This window comes from Mastacembelus armatus, chromosome 4 (genome assembly GCF_900324485.2).
Source record: "Mastacembelus armatus chromosome 4, fMasArm1.2, whole genome shotgun sequence".
NCBI classification, from domain to species: domain Eukaryota; kingdom Metazoa; phylum Chordata; class Actinopteri; order Synbranchiformes; family Mastacembelidae; genus Mastacembelus; species Mastacembelus armatus.
Window position 1 is genome coordinate 272845 of NC_046636.1, and position 14351 is coordinate 287195.

Consider the following 14351-nt stretch of genomic DNA (forward strand, 5'->3'; position numbering starts at 1 on the left):
AGGCCTACACACCAGCTGATTTCATAACTCACTGGTGTTTATTCAGCATCACAAGTTTGTGACGTGTTTGTTGTTTTCCATCAGGATAAAACAAGGTTCAGACAGACATGCTCCTCTGCAGTTTAGCTCATTTTAGTCTGTAACAGACCTGGACACTAAGCAAAACAAGGATTTAGAAAGAGTCTGGAAAGTCAAGATTTCTCAGTCAGTGATGTGCGGAAACAGACATAATAAAATGACACGAATTCACTTAGAAGAACCAGGCGGCAGAACTTCATTCAGAATCCTTAGGACACCCTTAGGTTCTGCAGGTTTGCAGAGCTTTGCCTCCCTCTGCTGATCAGTCACTGCTTTTACTGTGAAATCAGTGTTAATACAATCAATCACTGAGAAACTAAATAAAGACGATTTAAAACGTGATTTAAAATAGAAAGACAACATTAAAAAGCACGGATCACTGGCACATACAGGCTGCATCCACTTTTCTAACTGATGGAAATGTCACCTTTTCCCTGCATGTGGTCTTTTCTCACCTGTGACCAAAAGCTGCGGAACAGACCAAAACTATAGAACAAACACTTCAGGCTCTAATTTCCGTCAGTTTAACACCGTGTTAACAAGAGAAGTATTGGAGTAGTATTGTGACTGATAGTAGCAACCTCAGTAGTTTTCTCAGTCAGTAGCTGGAGCTTTAAACGCCCTTATTGTGAAATTTGCCGGGAGCGGAAGTTGACAGTTAGCATACCGCAGCTAAACTGCCCGTGAGTGAGTGTGTTCAGGTGTGTTCAGGTGTGAAGATGTTACCTTTATCTATTAAAGACGACGAGTACAAACCCGCCAAGTTTAACCTGCTGGCGAAGATCTCCGGCTGGTTCAGGTAAACTCACCGGGGCTAACGGGGCTTCCGGGGCTCGCCGTGGCAGGACCGAGAAGCTGCTAGCCCGGTGCTAGCAAAGCTGATTCTGGATTAAAGTGTTTATATCGGCTCACACCTGGTGTGTGTTTCCCACGGGGTGGTGTGGGACCGAGACCGGCAGCTGGGGATTACCCGGGTCTTTCTCAGGGTTCTTTGTCCGGCTCAGACCGTGATGGAGGTTTTGTGTGTTTTGTGTGTTTCAGGTCGATCCTCGCAGATAAAACCTCCAGAAATCTGTTTTTCTTCCTCTGCCTCAATCTGTCCTTCGCCTTCGTGGAGCTCATGTACGGCATCTGGAGTAACAGGTAGGCCGCTGTCCGCGCGATGTGCCACGTATGTCTTACTGTCAGCATGGACGACTCCGTGTGCCAGAGTCCAGAACAGACTCAGTCCACCCGCGCCTGGTCCTGATAAACAGCAGACCACTGGTTTGACTGGTAACAGGGCTCAAACGGGGATACACTGGTTAAACTGGGAAATGTGCCCAGAGCTCAGCTACTATCACTTTAACACCAGTACTACCTATACCGAGTAGTCCTAGGAGTATTAGCAGTACAGGAAGAAGTACTCTGACCCTTTACCACAGTACCAGTCGAAATACCAGACAATAAAAATCCTGTTCCCAGTAAAAGTCCTGCATTCCAAATGTTACTGCAGTAAAAGTCCAAAGTACTATCATCCACATGTACTTGAAGTATCCAAAGTAAAAGTACTCATTGTGCAGAATGGCCCATTTCACATGAATGGATCTGATATTATTGGATTCTAATTATTGATGATTATTGTTTATCACTTTAATGCTGGAGCTGACGTTAACTACCTTATATACTTCTAATTTGAAGTACTTTATATACCGCTGGGTAGCTGACGTTAACTACCTTATATACTTCTAATTTGTAGTACTCTATATACCGCTGGGTAGCTGACGTTAACTACCTTATATACTTCTAATTTGAAGTACTTTATGTACCGCTGGGTAGCTGACGTTAACTACCTTATATACTTCTAATTTGTAGTACTCTATATACCGCTGGGTAGCTGACGTTAACTACCTTATATACTTCTAATTTGAAGTACTTTATATACCGCTGGGTAGCTGACGTTAACTACCTTATATACTTCTAATTTGAAGTACTTTATATACCGCTGGGTAGCTGACGTTAACTGCCTTATATACTTCTAATTTGAAGTACTTTATATACGACTGGGTAGCTGACGTTAACTACTTTATATACTTCTAATTTGAAGTACTTTATGTACCGCTGGGTAGCTGACGTTAACTGCCTTATATACTTCTAATTTGAAGTACTTTATATACCGCTGGGTAGCTGACGTTAACTACCTTATATACTTCTAATTTGAAGTACTTTATATACCGCTGGGTAGCTGACGTTAACTGCCTTATATACTTCTAATTTGAAGTACTTTATATACCGCTGGGTAGCTGACGTTAACTACCTTATATACTTCTAATTTGAAGTACTTTATATACCACTGGGTAGCTGACGTTAACTACCTTATATACTTCTAATTTGAAGTACTTTATATACCGCTGGGTAGCTGACGTTAACTGCCTTATATACTTCTAATTTGAAATACTTTTTGACTCTGACTTGTAGTGAAATCCAAAGATGAAGTAGTACTACATGGAAGTACTCAGGTAAAGTACTAATACCTCAGAACTGTACTTGCCAGTACTTGAGTAAATGTAGTGATTTCTCAGGGCTCGCAAAATCACTAGCCTGACGTCCCGGGGCTATTGTGTCTTCCAGTCGGGCTGCCAAAATTTATCTCCACCCTGCCTGTCGGGCTGTCAGATTTTGCAAGCCTTGTTTCTGACTGAAAGAAAACATCACAGACCTGGAGCTGAGGATCATGATTATTCAGTTACGTAAATATTTGAATAGCTGATCATGTTTCTGTTGATTGAGTAATCAATGAATGGATTAATGATCATGTTTGATCTAAATTTGGGCACATGACTCCTTTCTCCTCACAGCCCGATGGCTTGTGGAAAACCTCACATATAGAAAGTAGTCGGAACCTGAGAACCAGCAGCATGTGTACAGGACTTTTAAGCAGCGTGAATTTTACAGGGAACATGATGGGATGTAAAATTTGGCCAAACAAAAGAACGATGAACACTCATGACTTCCTCTGCTGTGGACTCTGCACCTCAGGAAATGTCAGGCAAAAATCAGCTGATTAATTGATACTGATCCTCTTTGATCTTGAGGTTTTATTTCCCCAGACGTCCTGACTGTCATTTTAAAGACGATGCACTTCAGTCCCTTCATGTGTGTTTTTCACATGTTGTGTGTTTTGTCCTCAGTCTAGGTCTGATCTCAGACTCCTTCCACATGTTCTTTGATTGCACCGCCCTGCTAGCAGGTCTGGCAGCCTCCGTCATCTCCAGGTGGAGATCTAACGACAGCTTCTCGTACGGGTGAGCTTCGAGCCGTCGCTCTGTGGTTCAGGTCTGATCTGGGCTGCCTGGGGTTTATTCCAGGACCCTGGTGTGTGTGTCAGGAGTTCAGCTGCGTCCTGTCTATGTTTCAGTTATGTGAGGGCAGAGGTGTTGGCAGGCTTCGTCAACGGACTCTTCCTTATCTTCACAGCCTTCTTCATCTTCTCTGAAGGTGTCGAGGTAACAAAGACACCCTGTAAACACACAAACCAGTGTAACCGAGATGCTGTTCTCTGTGCTAACCTGTCTGTCCCCGTCAGAGAGCCCTGGAGCCTCCGGACGTCCACCATGAGCGGCTGCTTCCTGTCTCCGTGGCCGGTCTGCTGGTCAACCTGGTCGGGATCTTTGTGTTCCAGCATGGAGGCCACGGCCACTCGCATGGAGAGGAAGGTAACACCTGTAGAACGTGCAGAACTGAACTGTAGAACCTCACCTCACCACAAAACTGTACCAACAAAGATGCAGCTCTGTGATTCTGAAGATTAACAGAACCTCTGTCAAACTTCACCTCGGCCCCTCCCTGTCCCCAGGTCACGGTCACAGCCACTCTCTGTTTAATGGCAGTCTGAATCACGGCCACAGTCATGGAGGACACGACCACCAGAGCAAACATGGACACGGACACAGCCACGATGGACACGGACACAGCCACGGTGGACACGGACACAGCCACGAGGATCCACACTGTCACGGTGAGTCTAACACACATGGCCAGGTGTCAACACCTGGCACAATTCGGTTTAACACCTGTTGTAACTCATAGCTCCAGGTGTATTAACCTGCTAATAACCATGACAACAAAACAAGAAACGTTGGTCGTTTTTCTCCTGAGGAAATATCATGAACACTTGATCAGTTAAGGGATTTGTTGGTAAACCCATGAATAATTAACTGCTCAGCTTTATTTCATACCAGGTGACTATTGGAGCTCCCTGATGTTAGGTCCATTATTATGTTCTCCTGCTGTGGCCTTGAGGCTCTTCCTGTTCTCAGTTTGTCTGAGACAATTCAACTGGTTTGATTATAACAAAAAGTGTAACCGCCGTTTAAACTGAGGACAGTTGGACCGAACAGACTCGCAGATGTCCACAGTGACAGTCATTGTCCTGATGTTCGCTGCCTCCATCAGTATGTTGATGTTTGATGTCTGCTGTTTGTCTTCAGATGAGTTGCAGCACACGCCTGGGAAAGGCTCCAGCAAGCAGATCCTGCAGGGTGAGAACATCAGAGCCACACAGTTAACAGAAACACACTGGACAAAAATATGCAAGAACTTAAATCAAGGCCCTGGTTGAATCTTTGCACTGCCTGATGTTTTTTTTTATTCCAGACATAATTCATTGAATTTCCAGACAGAGATTAATCAGATTAAGAACAGAATAAAGAAAAAATGGCAGAATACGAGCACTGATGAGACGTAAGAAGACGCTGTGTTACACGGTAAATGTCTGTGTGGAAAAATGCGATCAGTGCAGATACAGTGAAGCACAATAGTTCAGTACATTAATAAAACAGGAATTAAAATGCTATTTAAACATCACATCGTCCTGTGCGCTTGTTCTGAAGATGGACTGAAACTAAATAAAAATGAAAGCTGGTAAATTTCCAGCTGCCACTAGGGGGCGCTCACACGCCATCGCAGATCTCCACATGTGGCCATTTAGTTTACAGATAGGGTTAGGCTGTGGTCTCCTGTTTCTCTACCCGAGAAATCGCTGCCAGGAAACATAAATTCAGCTTTAATATTTTGTTCCTATGAGGAGAGGCAGTACAGCTGCACCACAGGTCACATGACCTTTACTGTCAAATACGAACATAGAGCAGGAAGTGGTTTGTTTCTACAACAGATGCACCTGGACAAACAGGTGAATGTGTGTTAATCTGTATGTTTGTGTGTCGCAGGCGTCCTCCTGCACATCGTCGCTGACACTCTGGGCAGCATCGGTGTGATCATCTCTGCTCTGCTGATGCAGAAATATGACCTGATGATCGCTGACCCCATCTGCTCCATGCTGATCGCCCTCCTCATCGGGGTCAGGTAACACTCAACACGCCTTTAAAACGCTGCAGTCAAAAGTCCCCGTGGTTGTGTTGGGCGAGGGTCAAGGAGTATCTCTGCTGCTGCCAGGATGCTTGTGGCATATTCAACATTACATGCTGAGGTCTGACTGGCTCCTAAGGGCCTTTGGGAAGTTACAGGGTTCTGTGGTTTTAGTGGAGAGTTTTTGGGTTCTTCACAGGCTTCTTGTCAGGAGGAGGTTCTAAAGGTTTTAGCGATCACTCAAGAGGTTCAGGTCTGTAAGGCCCTGATTCATCCACGTGCAAACATGCTGACGTTAACATGTGAGCATCACTAACACCAAACTGCTGTGAGTTAAAGAGGTGAACATCAGGGTGATGTGATCACACCAAACAGAAGTGTGTGAGACCTGGTCTCCACCCTGGTGACAGACAGCTGTGATTACAGCCTAGAACGGAATAGACTGGGGGGGCGGGGCTTCATTCAGCCATGTGGTCAGCTGAGACCACATGGCTGTGGCGGCTGTGTGTGTGAAGGTGGTGGTGGGTGGTGGGGGGGGGTGGCTGCCTATTTGTTGTGGGCGTCCTTCACCTCCTGGCAGCTCATCTCTCTGGGTAATGACAGACTAGGACTAGAGTCCCTTTATACAGTGTGGATATATATAGTACACTCTCCCTTAGACAGATGTTAAGGCTGTGATCAGGTAGTAGAAGGAAACAGTAGAAGAGTTGGTTGTGTTTGGCTGAACAAGAACCAGTTTGGGACTTAAACAGAAGATACAGACTAGCCTGGTCTGTGTGCAGTCCATTGGCTCACTGTGAGGATTGTACACATGGACTCGTGTCTTCAGGCTCTGACCCTCATGGGTCAAGGAAAAATCTACGTCGTGCACAGAAAGTAGCTGCCTGTGTGCAGTCGCAGTGAGAACTTGTCATCAGGGCCTGAAAAGACTGTTTGAGGGTCCAGGTTTAGGATCTGAGGGATGGTCCTCACAGATATATGAAGACCAGGGTGTTTGTGTATGGCAGCAGTAAGCTGAAACAGGAAGTTACCAGTAGTTGAGTTCACTTCCTGTCGGGAAACGCAATCCGTATCTGAGCAGTCCAGCAGACTCTGCTCTATGAACACAGGAACAAGCATGTGCAGACAGACCCCAGGTTCACCTCCAGAATATTCTAAAGAACCACTAGAACATGTTGGTAGACTCCTAGATCTTGTAGAACTTTCCGACAATTAGAAGTTGGAAATGTGATCACCAGATCTCAACATGACAAACGTGTAGTTTTAAAATGCCCCAGTGTCCATGAACTCACCATCTGGAGAGCATTTACAGGCTCTGTCTCTGCTGCCTCACCACTTTATGACAATGTCACTTAACCAACTAGCGTTAACAAAATGCTGTCTGTGATGGGTTAAACTGTGAGTTAACTGACCCGAGACCAACGTCCGCCAGGAAGGAAGGAAATCCGTCTAAAAGCTGACGGACACCTTGGAAAATGGTTTTCAATAATGTAAAAAATGTGCACTTAGTGGTTATTATGCTCGATCATGCCAAACCACTGGTATGGACCTGGAAATAGTCCTGGAGTCCAACCTGGGCCTCTGGATGTAAAATGCAGTGGTCAGATTTCCCAGAAGCCTCGGTGATAAATGGATGTGCGCTGATGTGGGTTGATCGAGTGTAAGTGATCGCAGCTGCAGATGTAAAGCGTCAGCAGAGCAGAGCTGTGGTCAGCTCAGAGGCCTTCACACAGCCACAGGCATCAGGTTACTGCAGCTGGAAACTGCTGCAGCAAAACTCCACTTAAAATCCGCTGATGCTTCACAGTGACCTGAATTCCGAGAGTGAAACGTGCACCAAACTCTCTAAAATCCAAAATCAGTCGAATCTTGATATAAATGTAAGCTATTGGAGTAAAACTATCAGATATATATGGATCTGAGCTGCAGAACACAACTCGGACCAAACTCTACAAAATCTACAGATTCTTCTGTTTTGAACTTAAAGAAAAACTCTGACCAAAATATATATATATATATATATATATATAATATATCAAATATTATAATATATTATATATATATATATATATTAAAACTCTGCAGCTCAAAATCTCCAGAGATCAGAACAAAGTGAAACATCACATGATACAGCATAAAACTTAGACCAAAGTACAGGAGAAGTATTTCATATGATTTTAACTTAGATAGTGACACTGAGACCAACAGACCAAACTCCTTGTACAAACTGGAGGGATCTGAGTTCTGAACCAAAACCAAAGTTTAAGAAAATTTACACCCAACTCTGGTAAAATTCAGTCTATTGCAGAGTAAAAGTTAATGTAGTAACATCGGTAGTATTTGTGCACCATCCTCTAGATCATATAGAATAGTCATAGTAGTAGTTGCAGTAGTTGATTTTCAGTTTGGAAACAGCAGCAGAATCACAGAGTATCAGAAGTAACTGAACTGTTGGTGGTATTAGGATTTATAGTAGTAGCCATGTCTGTCTTAAGGCAGTAGAAGCAACAGTACATGTATGTGACATTATTGTTGTACGAGTAATCATACTAGTATAAGCAGTAGTACAAGGCATCTTTGTTCTAGGATTCCAGGTTGTCATACTGTAGTAGTAGTAGTAGTAGTAGTAATTATATACTACTATACATATATATGTATATATAGAAGTGTTGTTTATTGAGGTGTCAGGGAGGGGCGGAGCCACATGTTTGATAGGCAGTCTGTCCTGTCTGACCTCTGACCCTCAGTGTGGTGCCGCTGCTGAGAGAGTCCATTGGTATCCTTATGCAGAGAACTCCACCTTCGATGGACCACGCCCTGCCAGAGTGTTACCAGAGGGTGAGCTGACCCCCACACAAACATGTCCCCGCACACACCTGCTGCACTCCTGGCCAAGTGCGTGCAGTTTCCGGCTTTATTTTTCATTTCTGGTTTGTTGCGTTGCATTCAGGTGCAGCAGCTGCAAGGAGTGTACAACCTGCAGGAGCCTCATTTCTGGACACTGTGTACTGACGTTTACATTGGAACATTAAAGCTGCTGGTGGCCCCTGATGCCGACACCCGCTGGATCCTCAGCCAGACTCACCACATCTTCACACAGGTACCTGAATGCAACACAACACTGCACCACGTCTTCACCCAGGTAACTAAACACGCTACTCCAGGGGTCCGACCCTGGTCTTCGAGTGTTACTGCCCTTCACGTTTGTGATTGGCTGAACACACCTGATTCAGGTAATCTGCAGTGGGTAGGGCAGGGATATCTGGAAAACTAGCAGAACAGTAGCGCTGAAGGACAAGCAGGGTTGGAGACCCCTGCACTACTCATTTCCACAGGTACCCAAATGCACCCCCATCTTCACACAGTTACAGTACTGTAGTGTTCACTGGTTGTTGAAAGGGTATCATGTATTTGGAGTAGGGGCAGCTTGAGTGGGTGCAGTAACCATAGATAGTAGTATTAGTAGTAGTCGCACAATTACCCCTCATCATCTCTCTAGTACTGTATGTAACTGTTGTCTTAGCAGTAGAAAGACAGGAGCTCTGTATTTACCTGTTGTCATCTCTGCAGTAGTAGTTGTAGTAATACTACTCACCTGCCTTCTTGTTAACAGGCCGGCGTTCGACAGCTGTATGTTCAGATTGACACAGCTGCCATGTAGAAGCTCCTCCTCCTCTGAACACCTGGGACCAATCATATTCAACCTGCTGCAGCAGGTGACCCCTGACTTCTTGCCCCCCCTCTCACACACACACAGCCCCTGCTGACAGAGCTGGGGGGGGGGGGACACACTGTGAACTGTGACCCAATGAACTCAAACAGCCCTCCACCCAATGTTTTTATTTTTCCTTACCTATGGGCAGTGTGACCCCACCCACACCCCAGAGCAAAGCATTCTGGGTAAGTGCCTTCATTATGAATCAGAGACAATCTTAACCCGACTCCCCCATGACGTCACAGCTGGGACCGGACTGCTGCCAACTGATTGGTCCGTGGTGAGTGTGATGTCACGCTGTGGTTAACGTGCCAAACCATGTAACCAGTTTTTTTTTTTTTTTTTTTTTTTTTTGACTAATAAATCATTGTTTGATCTCCTGCTTTTTTGATGATGTCATATTGGACAGTTTCCCAGAATTCAGTGTTTCTACAGCTGTGTCCAAATTCAGGGGCTGAAAAGACAGATTGCATCAGGGCTGCCGCCTTCGGACACTCCTTCAAACGCGAACATCTTTTCCAGAGAAACAAAGGCTTCATCCTTTGTATTGTCACAGCTCAACATATCCCAACATCCTTTGCGCACCAGTGATGACGAGCGATATTTAGACAAGTGGCGAATTGGTGGATCCGGTCGGTGATCCAACGGCAGTTGTGAGGGTTGCTAGGCGACAGAAGCTGCCATGAGAGAGAGACCTGTCATGACTTGACGGCAGGAACGAGAACAGACGCAAATTGGAAATCCTCCATAGGCCGGCTCATTTCCATTGGGTGCAGGTTAGACTTCCTGCTGAGGTTCAGCCACTCAGGTTTTAGATTAATTTTATTTTATACTCTTAACCAATCACAGCAGGGTACCCTAACCATGCTAACACTAGCAAGTTGGCAGTTTACACAGTGAACACCAGGGGCTGATGGGAATGTTACCTTCAGCAGTGATATGTACATACATTGAGTTACCATTGTTTACCTGTATTGGTTTTATTTTGGAACACCTTGTAGCTGGATTAACTGTTCCAACTCAGAACTCCCATCATCCTTTGGCTAAACTATTTGCTGCCAACAGACTCATTTGGGTTTTTTTTGTAATTTGGGTGAACTGAGCCTTTAAATGGCCATTTGGCTTTAATCCTCCTGTGTGAGGAAAAAAATCAGATCAGTTTAATTCAAACATGTAAAACCACATCAGTCTATATTTTAAGCTGTTTTAATCCAAATATTATTCTTCCTCAGCCGGACTTGAGTTTGTTCTGCTGCCTTCTTAAAGGCCCACTATAGTTTTAGACCATCACCATGGGTCATACCACGAACGTCTGAAGGATCAGCAGTCTGTGTTTTTGCTGTTTTTTCTGGACAACAATGGTCTATGGCACAAACCGATAAGCTGAACCAGGTTCTGGATCCACCACATTCATTGGGGCTGTCAGTCTCTGGATGGGCTCTGGACTCAGGGACACACACTGAATCAGTGGCTGCTGCTGCTTTAATGTTCAAGTCATGATCAGGGTTGTGATGGGATGTGTCATGTGATTCACGTGACCAAGGATGCTCACTTGTACAGGCAGTATGTTAGGAGGTGTACGTCGAGCTGTCAACCGTGCGCAGGTGTTGCAAGGCACCCGGTTCTGCATTCAGTCGCAGCATGTCCACCTCCAGAGGGTGAAGTTGCCCAGTGACCACCAGTGAATGGAGAGGCAGGCCTAGGTCACATGACACCAGCTGACGCAGCGTCGCTGTACGGATCACCTGGTCATCGGCTCCAAGTCGGGCCACGCCCACACATACAGTGTCCTCTGTTAGACCTGTAGGGAGAGGGGCACAGGTGTTAGCATGCTAGCACAATTCTGCATCCAAGTGCCATTAGCTTCCTGTGCTAACGAGACGTGAACACATCTGGTTTCTGACCCAAATGTTTCAACGAGACAAAGGATCAGGAACTACAGGTCCTAAAATTACGTGTGCAAAAGTTTAAGAGCACCCATGAAAATAAACCAGTAATATCACAAACGGTTATACGTTTTTAATGTCGTAGTGCCATGCATGTTACAGTAAGTCCGTTCACAACAGATGAAAACAGTTCCGATTCTGTTTTCAGCTTTAACGCTGCATGTTTGATCAATGTGACCACAGCTTTGTTTGTGTTGTGCTCAACCAATTAAAACTGATCAGGTGACCGGGTGTCACTTACCCAGCTCCGCCCCCTCGTCCCTCCTCTTGCGGATGATCTGGATCAGCTGATCTGCGGCCTGACTGACCGTCATGAAGCGTGGCGGCTCGAAGATCTTTTTCCCTCTGAAAGCAGCAGACAAGTTTCTTCCCAGTGAAATAATCAGAATTAACTTGTTCTTTAAAGGATGTTTCGCTCCACATCTGGAGTTAAACCACAAACAAAATGAATGGACGCCTGTGTTTGAACTTTTTGTTTTTGGATGATCTAACATTGAGATTTCAAACCTTGGTTCAGGACCCCCCAAGAGTCACGGTGAAGGTCTGAGTGGTCACAGCCAGGTGTGTGTACTTCTATCTTTGTGAGGACCATTTTGAACATAGTTTTATAATGAAGACATTTTTCCAGTCCACTTTTTTCAGACTCCTGTTTGAGGGTTAAGGACTTGGTTTTAGGGTCAGGGGTCGAATTAGGTTTAAGTTAGGGTCTAGAGAATGCATTATGTCTATGAGTGACCTCACAAAAACACAAATATGTGTGTGTGCGTTTTGTAAACAGTGCGATTCAGTTTCTATGAGCTCATCCTGTCGCCACCACACTCGGAAAATAACAGACAGATGTGCTGTAAACCCAGAGGAGGACCTGGCCTGGAGTGGGCCTGGTTCTGGTTCTTACCTCATCATGTTCTCGACACTCTGCTCTTTGAGTTTGATGTCTGTCAGTAGAAACAGAATAAAGACATGTTAGACTCGGAACAGTTTCTTTCCAACAAGGAACAAAAAGTGACAGAACTGAACGAAGCAGCTGGTTTAAAATCTGCTGGAGGGTTTTAAATCCTGTGAAACTGGAATCATGATGGTTTCTTCTGTCTGAATCTTCAACAAATTCATCAATAGGTTTTAGGTCTTTGTGGTGATTTTCTGGAATCTGACAGACATGTGAGGACTCACCCAGCAGACACAGTGTGTGCAATCCAGCTGCTCTGTTTTTACAGATTTTGTCGTAGTAACTCTCTGGTCTCCACGTCTCTGTCCAAAACACCAACGACACCGTCTCCCCGAAGTTATACAGCTGTAATGCAGAGACAGAAATCAGGTCTGTGTCTGGCAGTGTGGGTATAAACAACAAACAATGTGTTCAGTTTGTCCAAACACTAGGAAAAAGACAGCAGCAAGTGGCATTCTGTATGTTCCACAGACGTTACAGCAAAAAGACTACACTGAAAAAAACATACTGAATAAAATGAAAAATAAAGAACCTAAAAAAGATGAGACATACATTTGATGTTCCACTGCACATCATAAAAACAAAACCACAGGACATGAAGGAGCATCAGTAGAAATGAACTAATGCATTGTCAGAGAATCAGCAGCAAAACAAAAAGGATTTATTTGGTCTCTGTGTCCCCCATCCTGCCTGACAGGTCCTGTGTGAGTAGGCGGGTGTTTGAAATAAGAGTCACACAAAGAGCGGGGCTGATGGAAATGACTCCCTGTGGAGAAAACGTGGCTCATTTACATAACCCCGCCCCCTATTAACATAACACCCTCCCAGAGGAGCCTCACAATTAGCATAAGTGCTGATCTGTGTGTGTGTGTACAGCTGGGTCCTGCCTTCTGATTGGCTGCTGTGACAGGTCAGTTATTGATGAGGTCACATGTTACAATAACATGGTTGGTTTAATGACTTTCACCAGAAGCTACAACAGATGGGACTCAGGGTGGGGGGATGTTCAGCTGCCTGCTCAGGTGTTTAACATTCAGCCTGATTTACCTGGCCGACACTAACAGCACCAAACGAACACCTCTGTGTCGGTCCACACACGTCTGCATAAACAAACCCCCACATGAACGCGCTTTACTCAGTAACACCTGTCAGACCCTGCTCACCTGCAGGCCACAGCAGCCGATGGCGTTCATGATGGAGGCGTTATGGATGACTCTGTAAGGTATCCCAGCCTGCACTGCTCTCAGGACCAGGTCACTGTGGGTGGTGGCTCTGCAAGAAATCACACAACACGAAATACCAACGTTTAACATCAACAATAAATAATCGATTGATCGATCATCTAGTTGTGTTTACATGTAAATACAACACGTGTGTTCGGCCCGAGCACAAACCATCAGGTCCAACCTGCTGATCCTCACACAAACTATCACATCTGGAGGACCAATGCAGCTGCTGCTACTGGTTCCACAGACGTGGACGTCAGAACTCACCCGAACGGGTCGCCCACCACCAGGAAGGCCACATCAGTCACATCTGCATCCTTCAGGATCTCGTCAGCCCCTTGTTCGACCAGCTCCCGGTCTGCCAGGATCAGCTGCTTCCCATAGTACTCCTCCTGAGGACCAGGCAGTTCACATGCAAAGTTCAGGTTCCGGACCCGGCTGTACCACAACTGATGCTGTCATTTAGGACACAGTGAAAACAACCAGGTGACTGCCTGGTTCAGGTGTTACCGTCACGCGGCACTGGCTAATTTCAGGAACCTAAAGTACGAAAAATCATTTCGTAGTTTGATGTTTCCTCAGTCCGAAGCTGGAGCTTTAGTCTAAACCTGCTTCAGTCGGACTTTCAGGTCTCACCAGTCCACAGAAACTGATTTATTTACATGTCTGACGTGATTCTGGACTCACCAGAGCCTCCTTCCCCACGGTCAGGACGGAAGTGTAAGCCTCCAGGTAAACTCTGGAGCAGCTCCTCACCGCCTGCAGACCTTTCACCGTAATGTCCGCAGCGTCTCCCAGGCCCAGGCCGATCAGGTACAGCATGCCGACGGCTGCAAAGTCCGCCAGAGTCCGGTCGTCACAGACACGTCGAACCTGTTGTTCACGTGTACCCTCAGTGGACGGACTGGAGTACGGCTTGCCGTAAACCGTTTATAATTACGACAACTGCAGACGCGTTCTGCTGTGCCAAACTCCATAAACAAATCTATGTATTAAACAAATCCCATCATATCATCAATGGCCTATTAGATAAAAGATGATTTAGATTAGATTTTCTGAACCCATATGAGGCCGTATTCCGATCGGCCAACATG

General features: G+C 45.4%; 2 protein-coding genes across 4 annotated transcripts; one reads left to right on the plus strand and one right to left on the minus strand.

The window, feature by feature from the left end:
* Window positions 1-717: 717 nt before the first annotated feature.
* slc30a7 (solute carrier family 30 member 7) lies at window positions 718-9477 on the plus strand. Of its 2 annotated transcripts, XM_026323539.2 has the most exons (11): window positions 718-877; window positions 1120-1221; window positions 3249-3362; window positions 3476-3563; window positions 3644-3773; window positions 3914-4075; window positions 4548-4598; window positions 5286-5421; window positions 8172-8262; window positions 8375-8524; window positions 9038-9477. In XM_026323539.2, the coding sequence occupies exons 1-11, from the start codon at window positions 798-800 to the stop codon at window positions 9083-9085; spliced, it is 1152 nt and encodes a 383-aa protein (XP_026179324.1). In that variant the 5' UTR covers window positions 718-797; the 3' UTR covers window positions 9086-9477. The 2 variants fall into 2 exon arrangements, with proteins under 2 accessions (XP_026179324.1, XP_026179325.1); XM_026323540.2 differs by lacking the exon at window positions 718-877 and having other exon boundaries at window positions 1126-1221; window positions 3254-3362.
* A 452-nt stretch (window positions 9478-9929) lies between these two features.
* On the minus strand, window positions 9930-14153 carry dph5 (diphthamide biosynthesis 5). 2 transcript variants are annotated; one of them, XM_026323543.1, is made up of 7 exons: window positions 13945-14153; window positions 13525-13649; window positions 13195-13303; window positions 12256-12376; window positions 11981-12020; window positions 11327-11430; window positions 9930-10940 (listed from the first exon to the last, which is right to left on the minus strand). In XM_026323543.1, exons 1-7 carry the CDS (start codon window positions 14077-14079, stop codon window positions 10708-10710), a joined length of 867 nt encoding a protein of 288 aa, XP_026179328.1. In that variant the 5' UTR covers window positions 14080-14153; the 3' UTR covers window positions 9930-10707. The 2 variants fall into 2 exon arrangements, with proteins under 2 accessions (XP_026179328.1, XP_026179327.1); XM_026323542.1 differs by having other exon boundaries at window positions 13525-13712.
* Window positions 14154-14351: the final 198 nt, after the last annotated feature.

Excerpts from the sequence above, each read along its gene's own strand:
- slc30a7 (XM_026323539.2), top strand. The coding sequence starts at position 798 with ATGTTACCTTTATCTATTAAAGACGACGAGTACAAACCCGCCAAGTTT. Across the intron at positions 4,076-4,547 it reads CGAGGATCCACACTGTCACG|ATGAGTTGCAGCACACGCCT; the intron begins GTGAGTCTAACA and ends GTTTGTCTTCAG. Across the intron at positions 8,525-9,037 it reads CTCACCACATCTTCACACAG|GCCGGCGTTCGACAGCTGTA; the intron begins GTACCTGAATGC and ends TCTTGTTAACAG.
- dph5 (XM_026323542.1), bottom strand. The coding sequence starts at position 14,079 with ATGCTGTACCTGATCGGCCTGGGCCTGGGAGACGCTGCGGACATTACG. Across the intron at positions 12,021-12,255 it reads GCACACACTGTGTCTGCTGG|ACATCAAACTCAAAGAGCAG; the intron begins GTGAGTCCTCAC and ends TTCTACTGACAG. Across the intron at positions 11,431-11,980 it reads AGTGTCGAGAACATGATGAG|AGGGAAAAAGATCTTCGAGC; the intron begins GTAAGAACCAGA and ends TGCTGCTTTCAG.